The 19904-nt window shown below is 43.4% G+C and overlaps 1 protein-coding gene across 4 annotated transcripts in view; it reads left to right on the top strand.

Moving 5' to 3' along the window:
• The window catches only part of LOC128406529 (cyclic AMP-dependent transcription factor ATF-7), a 101654-nt gene that overhangs the window by 71507 nt on the left and 10243 nt on the right, over nt 1-19904 (top strand). For 3 of the 4 annotated variants that reach the window (XM_053374001.1, XM_053374010.1, XM_053374020.1), the window contains exons 4-9: nt 5131-5249; nt 11395-11529; nt 12849-13006; nt 14865-14964; nt 16541-16654; nt 18363-18515. In XM_053374001.1, the coding sequence (XP_053229976.1) occupies nt 5131-5249; nt 11395-11529; nt 12849-13006; nt 14865-14964; nt 16541-16654; nt 18363-18515 (779 nt within the window). Of the gene's footprint in view, nt 1-5130; nt 5250-10695; nt 10866-11394; nt 11530-12848; nt 13007-14864; nt 14965-16540; nt 16655-18362; nt 18516-19904 lie in introns of those variants that run through there. The other variant, XM_053374029.1, reaches the window with a different exon arrangement.

Raw genomic sequence — 19904 nt, forward strand, 5'->3', positions numbered from 1 at the left:
AGCGGGGCGCACCCCAGGCTTTGGGCAGTTCTCCGCAAGCTCCGGGAGCGATGGCGAGGTTGAGTGCAAACTCGCCATCGCTCCCGGACCCGTTCTGGGGGCTGGGGTCGGGGGCAGCTCAGGCTTCCCCCACTCCCAGCCCGGCAAGGTCCGGGAGCAATGGCGAGGTGGAACGCAACCTCGCCGTCGCTTCCGGACCCCCAGCCCCGAGGCTAAAAATGAAGCCAGGACATGGCTTCTTTGCTCTTTGGGGCTTGGGGAGGGAAATAATTTTTCCCCCTCCCCCCAAAAAATAAGTGCGCCCTATGTGCTGGTGCGCCCTATAGGGCGAAAAATACGGTAAGTTTCAGGCTTCTGAGAAGTAGCAGTTGCCTGGACAATACCCCGTTAGCCGCTACATAGTTTCTTCTTTGAAACATTGTGATATATCATAATGTTGAAAACCAGATATTGCCCAGACCTACTTAGCAGAGGACCTTTTCTGCTGATCCAGTCTGAGGAATATCTTGCCAGGAAGCTACATAACTACCTCCTAAAAACTTTTTATTCCAGCCTGTTTTCGGTGATTTTTATGGCATGGTGGCTGTTTGTTTGTTTATAAGGCTTTTATTTAGATATGCAACATGGAAAACAAAGGTGAAAAAAGTCAAGTAAAAAAAATCCTACCCAACCTAACCCATCCACCCACACTGTTAACAGTTCATCAGTAAATGCTGGTATGTTTGATACCATTATGTTTGTTTAGAGGCCAATCAAACATAAGGGAGTACGAAAAAAGGCAGACTGTAGCAAATAAGCAGGGGGACATGTATCTTTCCAACCATCGTGTTTTAACAACCAGATATGTAAAGATGCTGCTGGCAACACCTGATTCACATGGCACTGTGTTTTAATAATGTATTTATCAATTACTGTTATGTGAGTGTTGCTGGTTGCTCTATTGTTTTAATATTTTATAATTTTATTGTTTTTACTGATTGTGCTGTAAGTTACATTGGGAGGGTGAACACCCTAAAATGTGGGATAAAAAAAATTCTTTCTGAATTTTTCCCCCCAAATTTTTTTATTGATTTTCCACATTTATCACAGAATGACATAATAAAAAAACACACAACAAAGAAAAACATTCTACAATACAATAAAATAAAGCACAAAAAAGATTATTCCTTCTAATACCTAATTCTCATAACATTGATAGCTGACTTCCTCAAATCCCCTCTAACTGAATTTCATTATATCACATTTATCACAGTTCTCCAAGTTCATATTTCTAATAATATTAACTCCTTTCATTTACTAATCTCTTCTCCTTTATTAATCTTCTAATCCTCAATGTTTAGGGACGCGGGTGGCGCTGTGGGTAAAAGCCTTAGCGCCTAGGACTTGCCGATCGCATGGTCGGCGGTTCGAATCCCCGCAGTGGGGTGCGCTCCCGTCGTTCGGTCCCAGCGCCTGCCAACCTAGCAGTTCGAAAGCACCTCCGGGTGCAAGTAGATAAATAGGGACCACTTACCAGCGGGAAGGTAAACGGTGTTCCGTGTGCTGCGCTGGCTTGCCAGATGCAGCTTTGTCACACTGGCCACGTGACCCGGAAGTGTCTCCAGACAGCGCTGGCCCCCGGCCTCTTGAGTGAGATGGGCGCACAACCCTAGAGTCTGGCAAGACTGGCCCGTACGGGCAGGGGTACCTTTACCTTTACCTTAATCCTCAATGTTTACTACCACTGTATCCTTATTCTACCCCTAGGCCTATTTGTTACTTCCAAGGATTTTCTATTTATCTTATATTACGGTATTTAGCTAAATATTCTTTGAATTTCTTCCAATCCTCTTGTGTCCCCTCTTCTTGCTCGTTGCGGATTCTTCCAGTCAGGTCGGCCAGCTCCAAAAAGTCCCAACATCTTCATCTGCCAAAAAAATCTTTGTGAATTAACATGCATGTTTCTGTTTGCTTGCCGTATACAGGCGACGACCGTTTTGTGCAGGGGTTGCGTTCCTGACCACCCCTCCCCGCTCATTGGTGGAACATATGTAAACCTGCCCATGCCCCGTTATGCCCCCTTTCCCGAACACTTCCAGGGGCACCCCGATGCCCATATGCATGGTCACTCATCAACTGGAAGCACTTAAAAAGATTGTTGCCTGTATTCCACAGGATGGATGTAGGAAAGAGCTTTTGAGCCTTCTGACAGTTATAATACTTGTAGAATTTTGGCAGGTGTGGTTTATTTCATTCCCTCAGCACTGACAGGAAATACCTCTTAGGTGCACTTATTGATACAGTACTTTTTTTCTTTTTTTTTACTCTTTCTATATAAAAAGTTCAGAAGTCACCATTTGGTTCTGTGTAGCCACCCTCTTCTCACCAGGTGCTAATGTATTACAAGAAGAATCCTTCTTCCTCTTGGAACTTTTTCTTCCTGACACATAAAGGAACTGCTGGAAGAATTGTGCATAGTATTGTGGGTATGAGCAGCTGGAGCTAGGACAGAGCAAATCGGTTTTTCATGTTTTTTTTAGTCCTTTTGTCAAGCACGAAATTATCCACGGTGCTCCAGTGTTGACAACTGCCATCATCTCCAGTTGTGCATTGTGGTGCTGATAGCAACCATTTCAAGGGTAGGAGATGCAAGTCATTTATTCCTCTTGCGGCAGTTATGCAGTAAAATAGATGAGTCACTCAGAACTCCTCTCCAGTCCTTGCAAACATCCTGAAAATATCAGCCCACACAGCTTGTCTCTCCCAGCAAGAACAAATCAGACTTTTCTCTCTGTGAGACCATATAATGTAATTTGCAAACAGAAGGTTCCCTTGAGATTCTGAGCTTGCCAACCTAGTAAAAAGTCCAGCAAAATCCGAGTTATGTGGACCTAGATTTTCACCAAGGCAGTCTGTATCCCATCTTTCTGCAGCAAGTTCCTTTGTGGGATGGGGTGGGGTATGGCTTTAGCCTTCATGGATTTGAAAATAAGCTGTGAGCAATTTATTGTGACTATGTATAACTAACTATGTAATTGCTTCCCTTTTCCATAGCTAACAGCAGCAAAACGAGTTATGCATAATAAGCATATCTATCCAAATATACATAATTCAGAGCGCTGTTTTACTTGATGCAGACATAGTAAAAAAAAATATCAATTTTATCTTAGTGCAGAATGTACACCGCACTTTAGGTACAAAGCAGAAACAAGTTCATGTAGTAGTTGGAAATAGGCATTCGGGAGCAGAAGTGAAGCAACTGATGCTTTCTAAATAGTCACTCTTCCAGTTTATGGCAAGTAAGATTCATCTTTAGGCAATTAAGAATAGGTGGGTTTTTCGGGGGGCTGGGGGTGTTGGTAAAGCAATTAATTACAATTCATTAAGATTTTTGTAAATTGGAAGAGAATTGGTGGTAGGCTTATTTAGGCCACTGATGTGCCAGAAATGTTCTTAAACAGATATGTATGAGCTAATAGTAAAAATAAAAAGGTATAAAAAGAATTGTAAAGGTAAAGGTACCCCTGACCGTTAGGTCCAGTTGCAGACGACTCTGGGGTTGCATGCTCATCTCGCTCTATAGGCCGAGGGAGCCGGTGTTTGTCCACAGACAGCTTCCGGGTCATGTGGCCAGAATGACTAAGCCACTTCTGGCAAACCATAGCAGTGCACAGAAACTCCGATTACCTTCCCACTGGAGCGGTACCTATTTATCTACTTGCACTTGACATGCTTTCAAACTGCTAGGTTGGCAGGAGCAGGACCGAGCAGCGGGAGCTCACCCCGTGGCGGGGATTTGAACCGCCGACCTTCCAATCGGCAAGCTTTAGGCTCTGTGGTTTAGACCACAGCACTACCCGTGTCCCTCTTAAATTGTAGATTGCCTTAAATTTGCACTTAAAAGATATTAGTGAGACCATTGACAAAAGGGTGAAGCCCTTCACAAGTGACAGATATGCTTTCTCAGTGATATTTAGGCTGGCCCAGATGGAATGGGCCAGAATACTGTTATATTAGTTAACTAAGGCTGTGAGTATCAGAAGCCCTTTGAGAGACACTGAGGTGACCTGATCAGCATTTATTTCCTACAGTGCAGGGATCAGTTGGCCAATGGTGTTCCCCATGGGGAATTTAGTTGCTCAACTGATCCAGCCATGTCTGCCTGCCCCATATCTGACATTGCATATGATGTTAGCTGCATAGTGGGTTGGTTTGGGGGAAAACAGCCTTGCAGGTCAAATTGGGACCTGTGCCAGGACTTCCCCACTGCTGTTTTAGAGCAACTGTCTTTTTAGGGTTGTCAGTGCAGTACTTGTTATCCAAGAGGTATGTCCCATGCTTAAAGGATCCTGGAGCATATCTTTTAGGTCACGTGGCAGTGCTATCTAGAGCAGATAAAGTGTCAGACTTTCCTTTCGCTCTGTTCTTCTCACAGTTGTATCTTCTAAAAATGCCCCTGCGTCCAGATTTTTGCCCAGCCCAAACTGTCATTCCACCCGTACAACCACCCAAGTGGACATTTATTCTCCCCAACCCCGTGACAATACAATGTCCACCTGCCTCTTCCATAGTTAATTCCATATTCTGCCCATGGCACCAGCAGAAGGATTTCTTATGATCAGATTTGTGTGTGTAATTTAACAGAGATATTAAAGTTTTAAAACAAACCATTACAGCTTCTTCAGTTGCTCCAATACGAATCAATACTGTAGTCAAGGTGACAGTTACAGAATAGCGAAGCACGAATATTCAGAAATGTGGCGTTTGTGTAGATGAGTGGTGTCAGGTGTTATCATTTAGGTTGAGCCCATGTAGTGTTAAGGTATCAGGTCCATACACCCGGAAGCTTTCTCTTATTTCCGGTGTTCTTGGATTAGATGGCAATAACTGACAAATCAGGGATGTGCCGACTATCTGAACTGAAGTGATCTGCAGCTGGCTGTTCCTATTCTTTTATTATAAAAAAATTCAAATATATGATCCCTGAAATGTGTGTGTAAAATGTATAATTTTAGCCACCTAAATACAGGCTGAAAACAACATTCAGGAAATTCTATTATGAATAAATAATCCCAGGCTTCTCATTCTGTGAAGTGAATATTTTGATTTGAACTTGTTTTTCATTGTCTTTTTCTCTTGCTCTCTAAACAGATCAGACGCCGACACCGACCCGTTTTTTGAAGAACTGCGAGGAAGTTGGCCTCTTCAATGAGTTGGCAAGTTCATTTGAACATGACTTCAAGAAAGCCACAGAAGATGATGAGAAAAAGGCAAGAGGCTAAGCCTTTTCATTGAGCTAACATTTTGAGAGCTGTAAGGGGATTTGTTGTTCCATGGTGTCCTTAAATTATGTTCATCTTGGGATTTTAAGATGCATGCATCAGCAAACATTACGAGCCTAGAGGGTTCATCTACTGTCGCATTTTGCTCCAACAGTGGCCTGCACTGAGTGCATCATATGGTGCCACATGGTAGTCGTGAAATCATGGCGTTATATTGAGTCAGATCAATAGGCAATCCAGTTTGGTACTATCTGCGCTCACTTTTCCTAGATCTGCCATAGTTTTGTCTTCATCTTGCTTCCTAAGCTGGGGACAATAACTGTGCAAAGTTCTTATTTGTAGCTCCTTGCCTTTGGTCCTTTTTGCTTGTGTTTTGCATACAGTTGTTCATTCATTGCTTATAGCAGTCAGATGATTAAGGGCACTTTGAGTAAAAAAACAACAACAACAACAGCCACATCACTTTTCTGTTTTGTGAATGCATGCTAGCATTTAAATGCTTGATTGGCATCAATAATGACAGGCACCACAGAAACTATGTTTTCTGCCCAGAGAAATTGCATTGTAACTAAACTGAAGTTAGTGGGTTGCTGTGAGAGGATGAAACAGAGGGAAGCTTCCTTACCCCCAGCGTTGAGATCTGACCTTTATCCAAGCACTGGTTCCAGCTATGGCCATTGAGGCAAGAAGGGAGAGGGATCACTTCTGTAGGCTATTTTTCAGCCCTGGAGTAAGGAACAGCAGCCCACCTGTCTGCCGGTGAACAAGCATGGCATTCGGAGTGCATTGAAATGTCTTTGTCTTACTTGAAATGAAAAGGGTACCACTTTTGGAATGTAGAAGCTAGCCATTCTTATTGTCAGCATAATTAAATATATGTGTATATATAATTGCATAATTGTTATATTAAATGTAATTATATCTAATTATTATATAAAATAATAATAACAGCAGTTTGAATGGCTATAGTGATCTAGAAGCCTGAATGAAGTCTTCAGGCAAAACTCCTTTTCCAATTTATCTGTGAACTAAATTGCCTACCACTAGATTTCCACTAGAGAGCAAAATATTTACCATGTTGACTAAATAGAGCGATTTTCTTGCATTCTTTACAGGGCTTTAAAAGAAACCTACAGGAGGGATTATTATTTTTATTATTTTTATTATTATATATTGCAAACTTTGGGGCCCGTCCCAGCCATTGCTGAAGTTAGGTTTCAGAGCAGTCATGTAAGGAATGAATGAAATTGCAAAGCCAAAACAAAATATATGCACTACCCAAGTTTCTTCCCAGAATTCTTTGAATATCAGTTTTCATGAAACTACATTTAAAAATTGTTCAGGGTTTGTTTTGTGTTTCAGGGCATTCTGAAAAGAAAACTTGGGTAACACATCTTTAGTGCAATTCCTTTTGTTTTGTTTTTCTCCAGACTGAATAATGCTTGCTAAACAAGTAGACCTCTGTATTCAATCATCTTGTTTCTCAGCTGTGTAAATCAAATTACATTAATGTCTTTCCAAAGACTGTGTCTTTGGGAATTCAGATATATAGATATAAAATACCTCTTGCTTTTCTTTCTTTTGAAGAGGCCCCCAAAGCAGCTTACATAGTTACAATTACGTGGCAAAAAATTAAAACAAAACAGTAAAACAAAACAAATCCATTTAGCAGCCAAAAATTAAAGAAATGATGACCAGCTGGGCTTTTATCCCTCTCACTTAGATATTTTCTATGTAAATCAAAGAAGTACCATGGATCTCTCAGCCATATATTGCTGCAATAGTCTCACCTTTCGGAGCAGTTTCATTTCACAGCGAGGTGGCCCTTCCGTGTTACATTTTTTATTATTTCAGCGCAGAATCTTAATCTTAGCATTTATTTTGAGGGTTTTTTTAATGAAGTGGTAGACAACCCACAGTCTAGCCAGATATTTTATATGTTAAGACCACCCATAATCCTGGTGTTGTACTGTTTTTAATAGCTACCATTATGAATTCTTAGATTGCTGGAAGTTTGTTTCTTGTTTAATAGGGCTCAGGCTTAATATTTCTGACCTCCAACAAGACTGCCGCAGTTCAAAGCTTGGCTCGGTGTCAGCAGGCCGAAGGAATTACCCCTTCTAGTACTGACTTGGATTGTTAGATCCAGCTGGTTTGCTATTCAGAAAACTTGGCAGGGGCTGCTGGGCACATTCATGAGATGCTTTGAACATTTGGCTGAGTTGAGTCCAGTTGCTGGAGCTCGTTTTAGTTCGTGTGGGATTTTATTTTTATTTATTTTTTGTCCTGGATAGCTCCAGCCACAAGAGTTTTTTTGTGGTAATTAAATGCAGAGAGGGTATTTCCAGACACGCTGCTTTGTGGGTGATTGGTCTTCCCAGTCACTGCGCTAGTCATGTGTAATCCATGCATTTGGGATGCCAACCATTGTGCCATTCGCTCCTAGATTCTGAGGCGCTTCCTTTGCACGCAGCAGGAAGCAAAATGGGCATGACATGTGGAAGCACATGTAGCAAGGGAGGCAGTTGTTTGTGTTTATTCCATCCTCCCAGTTGCTCAGGTTGGTGACATTGCTGTCTCCTCCCCTTCACCTAAATTTTGTCCTCATAACAAGCCCGTGAGGTAGTTTAATCTGTAAAATAATTGGCCGGTGAGCTTCTTGATGAAATAGGCATTGAAACAGAAATCCCCTCCTCCATCCCTAGGCCAGCATTCTTAACTGGCATATGTTGGTTCTCTCTGGGAGCTCTAAACTTTTTCCTTAATTTTAAAATGTCTGTAGTGGTAGTTAGTGCAGCTTATTCAATGACGTATATGTAGAAGACATGAGTCTTTGTTGGAGCAGCTCCTCTCATCATAGTTTATGCTTCCTCTCCTGTCTGCATTTTAACGTACAGCAGTACCTCGGAAATCGAACGGAATCCGTTCTGGAAGTCCGTTCGACTTCCAAAATGTTCGGAAACCAAGGAAGCTCCTGCAGCCAATTGGAAACCGCGGACAGTGTCGGATTTATGTATAAGCCAAACAAGCTATAGCTTAGGGCCCCACTCGCTTGGGGACCCCCAAAAAAATTCAAGGGAAAAAACCTGGATGTATATTTCCAAAAATATAAGATAAAAAACAAATAAAATGAAACCTACATACAGCAACAGTGTTTTGTGTTGTGTAGGCTCCTTTTTGTTATGTGCAAATGGGTTTAGATACCTATTAGGTCCATAAATTACCATATAGCATATATTCAACACAAAAAACAGTGGCAAAGGACAGCTGGACATATAAAGGGCCCCGTTACCTTTAGTAGCTTAGGGCCTCATCAAACCTAAATCAGGCCCTGGCTGCGGAAGTTGTGTCAGATGTTCGGGTTCCAAAGAACGTTTGCAGACCGGAACATTTCTAGGTTTTGCGGCGTTCAGGAGCCAAAACGTTTGACTCACAAGGCATTCAGGATCCAAGGTACGACTGTATTTACTTTATGTAGTAAGAGCATTTGTACCCTACTCTTCAGCCAAAAAAGGCTTTAGAGCAGCTTACATACAATCCAATATGATCTAAAACAAAAACATGAAATGCAAGGGACAAGGACAGTGAGAAAAAAGGGAAAAGTCAAAATCAAAGCTTGGGCACCAGTTTCCTACACCAGATGTTCCTATGATGACCAGCTGGCACAGTTGGGGGGAAGGAGGTACCTGATGGAGCTGGGCCTTCAGCAAAGCTCATTAAATGAGACCTGCTTCTTAACCCGCCCACTGAGGCAGCTGGAATGGCTGCCCCCAAATGACCATTGAGGGGAGAGGAGGCCTGATGGAGCTGGCTTGTCACAGCAGAATCAGTGGAGTGAGCTGTGGTTGACAACTTTCCCAATGAGTTGTCTCCTGGCTAGTGACCTTCCACTTGGTACTCCACCAGGGACTAGAAGAATCTGTTGTAGTGTGTATTGTACAGAACTGTAGAAAAGATGTGACCATGTCCAGATTATCTTTTATATATATATATATATATATATATATATATATATATATATATATATAAATAAATAAATTGGAATGATATGTTTTGTAGAATGTTATATTGGTAAATTTTATATATATATATATATATATATATATATATATATATATATATATATATAATTTACCAATATAACATTCTACAAAAACATATCATTCCAATTTATCACCAACATCATCTTTTTGGACTTCCATCAACTCGTCTGCTAATTCTCCGTCTTAATCACTTCTTACACATTCCCTAATTAATATTGCACTACTATCACATCGTAGTCTACCTTATTTTTTAAACAATATTTCTCCTCTTAATTTTCACAGAACTTCCTGAAAACTCATGTCCATATTATCTAAGGCACACCAGTTCTCTAAGAGAAGGGTTGCGGCCCACACTTTAAGTGGCTTCTCATAAAATGGTCTGCTTTCAAGTTCATTTTCCACACAGGCCCCTTTTCCCATACTGCTCTAGGTTGGCAACGGGGGGCGGGGGGGGGAGGAGAGGCAACATTTCTCAGTGGGCTACATTTGGCCAAGGGGGCTTCAGTTGCAGAGGCCTCCTTCAGGCTCCCTAAACTTACAGTGTGCTACTCTCATGACTTTCCTCTCAAGTGTACGGGTGTTAAACTGTCAAGAAATTAACAAGCCTATAACCCTACGCAAATAAATTTGCTCCAGAATGTGGAGTGGCTTTCAGGACCTTTTCCTCGGCATACTCACTTGGAAATTGCTCTCTCCGAAATCAGTGGCATTTTATTTCTACAAAAGATAATAATATTCAGAATTGTAGCATTCATAAGATAAACTATGGTTTATCTCCATGCTTTTCAAGGAGGAAGCCCCAAGAGGCTCATTCCCTGGCATCCATAGTTTAAACAAAAAAATAAAAGCATTGAGGTTACTCCCTGCCTGTGATTTGGAGAACCTTTGCCAGTCAGGATAGATAACCCTGAGCCTGTGCTAAAGAAGCAAAGGGATAAAGGAAGAGCCACAATGGTTTCAGGAAGTGCCGCACAGCTCATTGTTGGTATTATGTTGGCTCGGAAGAAGCTGGTAATAGAAGTGGGGGCTTGAGGGGGAATTATAGTAAGCAAAGGAGGATAACCCACCCTCAAAGTATAGCACGGTAGAAAGCAGAGGAATTTAGCTTTTGGGGGGGGGGGAGAGAAATTAACAGCCAAACAAAGGAATGAGAAGCAACAAGAAAAGATATACGATTCATGTTTTTTCTAGGTAGCCACTAAAAGCAGTTCCCTGACTTGAATACACCAAATGATGGCTTGCTCCTCATGCTCTCTTGCCTGTTTCTTCCCAGCGCTCATTATACCTTGTTTTTATCTTCTTGGCGTGTTCCAGAGGAGCTCCATCCAAGAACCGGAGGAAGCATTGTGCTGTTTTTGATTGCTTGAGGACTACTTGATGTGCTTTGACTCTTTCCTGCTTTGCCGCACACTCCCAAGTCCCTAGCTTTGCCATTTCCTTTTGCTATTGCTTTGACCCATTGATCTACGAAGGCAACAAGCTGCTGTTAATAAAATTGGAAAGGGCCATGTAGCGCTGTTGAAAATAGGTGTGGTGGCATGGTTCCAGGTCCAGGCATATGGTGAAGTTTTATTACAATGGGCTGGTCATAGATTTGCAATAACTCGTATGGCTCTCTTGTTGGCTTTTGATAAATCAAGCAATAATTCAAAAATGACTTATATAGTGGGTTGCAGCGCTTCTGCGAATGAAAGTGCCTTATGTGACCGACAGGCATTTTAGCTTTCTTTTCATATTGCCAAGGCTTGGCGGAAGAAAAAAGTCAGGGGAAGTTGCTTGGGTGAGAATTAACTTGCAGAATCTCAAAAACAATGTGTTGCTTTTAAAAAAATATCCATCTTTGATATGAGTTGCTAGAAAAGCCATGCAGTCTGGCCTTCACCTGGGAGGAAAAGGAATACGCCTTAGTGAAGGGCAGAGCTGCTCCTGCACCATACATGGTATCTTTGCTTCTCCATATTGACATGCAGACTCAGTTTTCTGAGTGCTGCTTCTCTTAGCGTGCAAAAGCCTGGAGCTGGGGAAGGTGAACAGATCAGCAAGGCAGCCTGATGGCAAAGCCCTAAAGTATGTATTCTGCTTTTCCATAGTGTTCTGGACCCCTCGATATGTCTCTACCTTCTACCCCAGACATCAAAATAAAAGAGGAAGAACCAGTTGAAGTGGACTCTTCCCCTCCAGACAGTCCGGTAGCAAGTCCACAGTCACCGCAGGCCAAGGAGAAGGTGAGCTTTCGTGAGTCGTCTTTTCATCTGTTTTTAATGGCATTCACCCACTTGTAAAATTTATATTAAAACAAACAAACCCGCTTCTATCAGAAATGGCAGATATGTGTTCATTATCTTTTATGGTTATACTGCCGTAGTTGTAGGAGATTCAATAGAATGTGCCCTTTTGCCCCTGCACACAGAGGGCCACTGCTAGACTTCTGTAATGACATGAGAGTGCCAGTTGTAAGAACCAGCTTCTCCATTTCGTGGATGGACACATGAAAGGTGTGTTGATCATGCAAATGATGGCCAGCTATGTGTCTCCCCTACATGCTCCCACAAGCAACATGGGCTGGGGGTGGCTGCAAGATGCACCTGAAGCAGGCCCATAGAGTAAGAAAAAGCTTTGACAGAATGAAGTTTGTAGAAGCTTGATTGGTGTTAAAGCTCTTGCCTCCCTTGTTAGAGGCATTGGGCTTGGATTCAGAGAACCATTTTCACTATTCTGGCTCCCTGCAAACTTAGTAGCTGAGAGGTGGCAATCTACATCTTCTAGCTTCACTGTAAGCAGAGTAGACAGAAACAAACATACAGAAAATGCGAATTTGTTGAGGCCTGGTAAGAAGATGCCATGGTGCACACTGTTATCTGAAGCCACCCCAGATTACTCCCTACGTCAGGAGCATTTTGCAGATTTACAGTCCTGGTGCATTCATCAGGATTTAGTGTCCCAGCTGAGACACTTGAAAAGATAAAGGGAGTTTCTGCTCAAAGTTCTGTGAGTCGTTGAGGCACTTTGGTGAAATGGGTTGCTTTGTAACTTTTAATGGCCTTCATTTCTCCCCTGGAATGTATCCTGCCGATGTCCTGCAAATCTCATCCATCCGCACTTCTCTATTATTTTGCAATTAGAACAAATTATCTGGTATGATGGCACATGATTTTAAAACAACTGGGTGTGCCTTTTGATGCCAAGTGATGTTCTTAAGTAATACTTGCATAATTTATATCTAGTCGCAATGGATGTGAATGGTTTGGGTTCCTTCCTTTGTGTGTCCCCCCCCCCCTTTTTTACTGTTGAATTTAATGTATATTTACGAAGCTTATTTGCTTTTTGCAAATTTCAGCCTATTGAGTGTGTGATTATTATCTCATGCTCGACACAGGATTTAGCACTTTTGGTTTCTGTGGGTACAGCTGAAGTTAAGTTTCTGTGCTTCAGATTTCCCAGGAGTGGTAGCACTAGGAAGAATGGGGGTTGGTAGGAGGGGTGCATTATTAGTCCCACAAAATGATAATGCCTGGCATTCATTGAGTATGTGCATGTTTCTTAGGAGAGCGCTTCAAAGCCTGTTATCATTTCTACGCCTACTCCAACCATTGTACGCCCTGGGTCACTTCCACTGCACTTAGGATATGATCCTCTGCATCCCACTCTCCCTTCTCCAACTTCTGTCATCACCCAAGCTCCACCTTCCAACAGACAGCTTGGGTAAGTAAGGAGATCGGGAGTGGAGGGAGGTGTAGGGACCTTAAGAGGCCTCATTTTGGGCAATCAGCGAATGGCCAGGAGTTTCTCCTGCAAATCTCATGATTTTAGATTTTTGTAGGATTTGCCAGTTGTGTATGAACCTGCACAAGAGCAGACATGATGGGGGAAATAGGATCCTAGGGACTGTTAAATCATTTAGTACATGAAGAATTGACACAGAGAGACAGCAAATTAAAGATTGAGAACCATCAAACTATGTCTCATGCATAACACTTTTGCCGCAAGTTAAGGCTTCAACCTCGTATCTGTCTACTTAAAAAGTCTCCGGTGTCACTCCTGCAGTCTCCTTCCCTTGAACAGAGGAAGGCTGAGCAGTCTTCTTCTGTAAAAGGCTCCAGCTTCTTGGACCCTTACTTGAACTGTTATTGCTCCCTCTCTTTAACTTTAGAAAATCTTCTTACTTGAATTTGTGGCTTGTTCAGGTTTCCAGATCTAGCTAGAACCATCTCCTGACTAAGACTGGGATCCAGGGAACAGCTCTTGTCATGAGGGAGTTAAAACCTCTCCTTCCCAGAGGCCATGAGCCAAACTGCAGCAAATGCATGTAGATGTAATAGATGTAATACATACACGATAGATGTATTTTTAAAAATGGAAAAGATTCACAGGATTTAAGACTTTTGAGTGAAGAAATGGTAGTTACTCAATTATTCCCCTCTCAGCTACAGTCATACCTCATGTTACGTCCTTTCAGGTTACGTCCTGCAGCAACCCGGAAGTACCAGAAAGGGTTCTTTTTGGGTTTCACCTCTTGCGCATGCACAGAAGCGGCGAATCGCAACCCGCGCATGCGCAGACGCACCGTTGCGGGTTGCGCTCTTTTCATGTTGTGAACGGGCCTCCGTAATGGATCCCGTTCGCAACCAGAGGTACCACTGTATTTTTTTATGCTGGAAGCGTTAAGCAGCCCCCCTCTTGGCTATTCCACAACTTCTGTGTGACCTTCCATGGCTTTTCTTCCATATATGAGATCCGTTAGGAGGTTGCTTCACGTCTCTGCCATATGAAGACTAGTTTGGCCCTGAATTGGATCCTTTCTCTAGGTAATGACTTCTTTTCCTGCAGGGAGGAGGGGATCTTTGGATGGGCTGGCCCTCCAAGGATCCCCCTCCATTCCCTGCACGAAATGGACCTTCACAGTAGGCCCAATGTTACAATCTCAAAATGCCTCCTTCAGCTAGCAGTTCAGGTACATCTGGAGAGCTATCTCTCTGCAACTTGAGACCTCAGTAAGAATGGCTCCTATTTAAAATGCTACTGCCAACCCTACATGGCCCTTGGACCATCTACTCTTGTAATTGCACATGCACCGAGGTTGAAAGCCCAGTGAACTTTACACCTGATGAGATGGTGCTCTGCCGGAAAGCGTCTCTCTCTCTCTCTGTTGCACATCTCTCTAATCCATAATAAGCTCAGGTGATGGATGCTGGTTCGAAATTTGTAATTATCAAGCCAAATATCAGGAAATTTGAATATCTTTGCACATTCTGTTTAAACCTGAGCAGATCGATGTAAGCTGGGAGCACCTGTGCTTTTGTAACCCAAGTATATTCTGGCATGGAAGCCAATTCTTATCAATTCAAAAAAATTAATGTTTGAAAAATATTACGTTCGCTAACTCTGCTATTGCCAGAGCAGAGATGCTCAGCTTTTCAGTGGAGAGTTTAGGAAGCGGAAGGGGGCTCTGTGTGTCACATGGGATCACCTGTGTCTCAGATGTGTTGGGCAGGGGATTTCTGATAGTACTCACAAAACTGGACTGCAATATGTTTTGTGTTTGTCTTTTGTTTTCTCGCAGATCTCCCACCAGCTCTGTACCACTTGTCATGCACCTTGTGAATGGACAGACCATGCCCGTCCTTCCTGGCCCTCCCGTTCAGATGCCTTCTGTCATATCGGTAATAGAAGCTTCCAGCCTGGCTACTTTTGATAAAGGAAGGGACAGTTTTCCCCCTTTGTAGAGCATATGCGATCACTTTAATGTGCAAAATTGACATCTCTCTCTGCCCCTCCATGTGAGATAAGCCTGGGCTAGCGGGGAGGATGTGGGGGTTGAGGGAGCCACCAGCCTGCAAGTTAGCAGCACCTGCCAATCACATTGCTGGGGGGGGGGGAGGCTCAAAACTGAATCTTCATCTGAGCAGATGGCAGACACTGTTGGTTCCAAGGCTGGGAACTGCAGGCTCTCTGATTAGCTAGCTCTATGCTGAAATCATTCAAGCTTACAGAGAACATGTTGGCCTTTCCAGGCCAGAAAAACTCCCTCTCTGGCCTCTTCGGGGCATGAAATGGTTATTTAGCTTTTATTTCTGCAAATGAATTTTCTTGGGGTATGTGATTGACAAATGCAAGTACCTTCTGGTGCAGTTTGCACTGGTTCTACTGCTGACTGTGCTATACAAATCCACTTTTCTGTTTCTTTGTGGGTGTACTTTTCATCTATTTAAGCGTTCAGGAAGTTTCTGCCATGTGTTGGAAATTAGAATTGTCTGAGGGGAAGCTCTATAAATCTGAAAATCTAGTTTGGGCACTTAACTGCCTTTTCTCCAGGTTATCTCAGAAATACTGCATGAATTCTAGCTGGCCACCTGGCACTTTCTCTCTTCTACTCATATGGAAGTTAAGTGTGCCCATTGTAAAAATGCAAAAAGGGTGGTGCACCCCACAAAGAATTGCAGAAAGGAAAATAAACCCCAAGGGTGTCCCCAGAAGCTTTTCTCCGCATTGTAATGATTAGTAGCAGTTTTTATCTTGCCCTTAGTACGAGGAGTTCAGGCAGGTTTATATATTGTTGTTATGTATTTCCATAATAGCAACCCTGTTAAATAGATTAGACTGAGAGAGGATTTTGAGCCCAACATCATCCAGCGAGTTTTGTTGCTGAATGAGGCTTTAAGCCTGGGCATCTTCAGTCCAAAGCCCCCCTGAAGCCATTATACCACATTTGCTCTCCAAGCACAATACTACTGAATTGATATGGTGGGGTTAGTAGTCAAGCTGGCCTGGATCCAGAACTCTACTCTTTTGTTGCTAGAAGTACCTAATTTCATGGTAAAAGCTTACTGTTGGCTGGATTGCACATTACCGTTTTGCAGTGCACATTTAAGATATTGTACACCTAAAAATCTCAAGCATAAATGGGAATATTAGATCTAGGATTGGCCGTGGCTCAGTGCTGAGATTTGCTGCAGCATAATGCGTGAAATGGTTCAGAGGAAACGAAAGAAAGCATTGGTGTTTTCTCTTTCCTGCAATGTCTAACTTTTCTGAAACTGCCGTTGGTACTCCTCTGCTCTATTAAGCTGCTCCAATGTTTGTTTCTTTTTATCTCTCAAACACTGGTGATTAGATTTCTAACATGTACAGCTTATCAAGCAAGCTTTCTCGCCCACCCCTTCTCCTTCACTGTAGGAGTTAATCAACAAAACTGCTTAACTTATACAAGGTGTTTTCCATTCCCCTTCCAACTTATAGCTGGCAAGGCCTATATCTGTGGTGCCAAACATTCCTGGTATTCCCGGCCCTCCAATTATCAGCAGCGGCTCCATTTCACCATCAGGCCTTCCAGTGCACTCAGAAGCTAAAATGGTGAGTTGCATTAGATAACAACAGAATCGGCAAGCTTGCCTAGAGTACGATTTTAGGAAATGTGATGCAGCTGTGGTTGGCCCCCCGACATTGCCCCCTAACACAGTTTTCTCATAGGGGATAACCTCAAAGCATGTGGTCACTCGATGCATGTGGTCACATTCAGGTTGTTGTTTTTCTGTTAACACTTTCTGTTAACACTGAAACCACTAGCAGTTAAAAGAGAGTGCCGTATACTTTACCTTCTCCCCTAAAAGACAGCAGTTTGTAGTCTGTCGGTGCAAGTTGCATAACTGGATGGGATAGCGTATATCCTTGTAGGGAAAGTAGGTAAAGGGACCCCTGACCATTAGGTCCAGTCGTGATCGACTCTGGGGTTGCGGCGCTCATCTCGCTTTATTGGCCGAGGGAGCCAGCTTACAGCTTCCGGGTCATGTGGCCAGCATGACTAAGCCACTTCTGGCGAACCAGAGCAGTGCACAGAAACGCCATTTACCTTCCCATCGGAGCGGTACCTATTTATCTACTTGCACTTTGATGTGCTTTCAAACTGCTAGGTTGGCAGGAGCAGGGACTGAGCAATGGGAGCTCACCCTGTCGCGGGGATTCAAACCGCCAACCTTCTGATCAGCAAGTCCTAGGCTCTGTGGTTTAACCTACAGCGCCACCCGTGTCCCATGGGAAAGTAGAGTGGGGTAGAAAAGGGTAGGATAAGGAAATGGCAGAACAGAGAGCAACATTCAGATGGAGGCAACCCAGGCATTCTTGTGACACCTAGGTACATTTATCAAGCTCCCTCAATTTTTTCCCTAGCGGATATTAGACACTTTCAGGAAGGTTCGGTGCCCAAAATACATTATGAAAACTAGGGAAGAGGGTAGCTGTGAATATTGGCAAGGTGAATGCTTGTTCACAGAAGTAACCTGCGGTTTCTTATGATTTCTAGATTCACAGATTAGTCTTTCAGTCTGCTCTTCACTGCTGCTACCGGTGTCCCTGTGCTACAGTCCTTGGGGAGGAGAGTAGGAAAAGAGGGAACAAACATGAAAATGAATGAATCTCTGCCCTTCATTTTCAATATAAAGCAAAAAGCTGCTATAAGTAAATAGAATTCTAACCTCAGGGGCCTCTTTGTACTTTAGTAAGGGAGCCAACTGATCTATAAGATTCAGGTGATGCTGTCATCGTAAAGAAAAAAGACACATCCATTCTCCAAGTAGCTTTGCAGTCTAAATTTAGAAACTGAGTGGGAGACGACAGAAGGGTGGGGAGAGGTACGAAGAGAGATGTGCGGGTTGCACACAAAAACAAAGGATGATTTTGAAGAGTCAGACAATGAATGTGAGCAAATGCATTGATATACGTTTAGTCTTCAATTAGCTCAGTTGTCAGTTTTAGCTGGGACTAGATGTTGCAAGTTGCCTGTGATCTCCATTGAAAATGGTAGCTACATGTATGGTCCCTCCCTCTGCTTGCATCTATCTTGTGTCCTGACATCATGATGATGTCTTGCCTTAAAATAGAAACCTGGCTATTAGCAGCATTTCCTAAAGAGTCTGGCCAGGCTTCATTCTCAACAGCCTGCATCTTTGTAGTAAAGAGAGACTGTGTGTGTGTGTGTGCGCGCGCATGCGCGCGCACGCATCGGTAAAAGAGAAATAAATGGTTGGGCCTCTCCTGATTTTGTTTTGTTTTTGTCCCCTTACAGAGGCTAAAAGCCAGCCTGACGCAAGGAGTTACTTCCTCACTAAATGGCAGTGGCATGGTGGTGGGTTCAGCAAGCACAATGGTGACGTCTCATCCTGAACAGGGTCAGATACTCATCCAGCATCCCGATGCACCTTCTCCAGCCCAACCACAGGTCTGCTTGAAGCTGGAACACATCAAAGCAGAACTTGGGACGGGGGAGCTGTAATATTCTGGGAAGGGGGGGCGCTATACCATGGGCATTTGAATTTGATTTGGCTGCATCCACACCCCCGGCTTGTGGTATGACATCTGATGGGAAATCCAGTGGCTGCTGTCAAATTCAGAGGCTTTGTGTAAAAATAACAAGTTTTGAGTATTCATGACTGTGGAGGGATGAGGGGAAATTGTTTGAGTGGCTTCTAGATGCTCGGAACAAAACATGAGAACTTAAAGGAGTTGAAAATTGATAAGACAAAAGCGCAATTACCCTCTCACCTTTGGTTCCCATTGTCATACACAGTCAGGTGTGCTTTTGCAGGCTTTTGAAACACTGTAAAAACCTGACTGAGGGACGCGGTTGGTGCTGTGGGTTAAACCACAGAGCCTAGGGCTTGCTGATCAGAAGGTCGGCTGTTCGAATCCCCACGGCGGGGTGAGCTCCCGTTGCTCAGTTCCTGGTCCTGCCCACCTAGCAGTTCGAAAGCATGTCAAAGTGCAAGTAGATAAATAGGTACCGCTCCAGCAGGAAGGTGAATGGCGTTTCCGTGCGCTGCTTTGGTTCGCCAGAAGCGGCTTAGTCATGCTGGCCACATGACCCGGAAGCTGTATGCCGGCTCCCTCGGCCAATAAATCGAGATGAGCGCCGCAACCCCAGAGCCAGTCACGACTGGACCTAATGGTCAGGGGTCCCTTTACCCTTTAAAAACCTGACTGATCTGTCTGCTACTGACAGTAGTGTGATGTGTATGTAACCATAGGCAATGTTGCCTCTTCTCACATTCCACCATCAGGTCTTCAGGAAAAAAGTCTGTCAGTCTTTTAGTAGTCAGAAAGTGATGGTACATTACTCCACACAGCTCCCAGTAAATTTCCCTTGTCACCGTAGATGCCTTGTATTTCTACATTCTGCCACCACCAGTGAGACCCAACCCTCCTTTTTCCCATTTGCCAAATATACTCAACCAAGGTTGTTGATTCTGCAAGCAAAAAGAAGCATAGAAATGTTATATGCATATAATTCATTTGTATGGGGTTTCTTTCCCCCCAGTTGCCAGATTTGGCTTTTCTAGCTATAGAATCTGAGATGTTTTGGCACTGAGTTCCAGATCCCCTGAACGGGTATAGGAAGCCTGTTGCCTTTCAGAGAAGCTGCGTCTTTCACCCCGTTGCTTCTGTCATCGCTGCTGCCAGACAGTTACCAGTTAGGCATCACAGGCAATTGGGACACAGTCTGGAATATAGACGCAATATTTTCAGATCTTCTCTCTCTCTCTTCCTGTTTTAATGACTTGGGTTTAAATGCACCCCATTTGTTCCTGCCAGCTCACCAAATGCCAGCCTT

Source organism: Podarcis raffonei, chromosome 2 (assembly GCF_027172205.1).
Source record: "Podarcis raffonei isolate rPodRaf1 chromosome 2, rPodRaf1.pri, whole genome shotgun sequence".
Taxonomy (NCBI): Eukaryota; Metazoa; Chordata; class Lepidosauria; order Squamata; family Lacertidae; genus Podarcis; species Podarcis raffonei.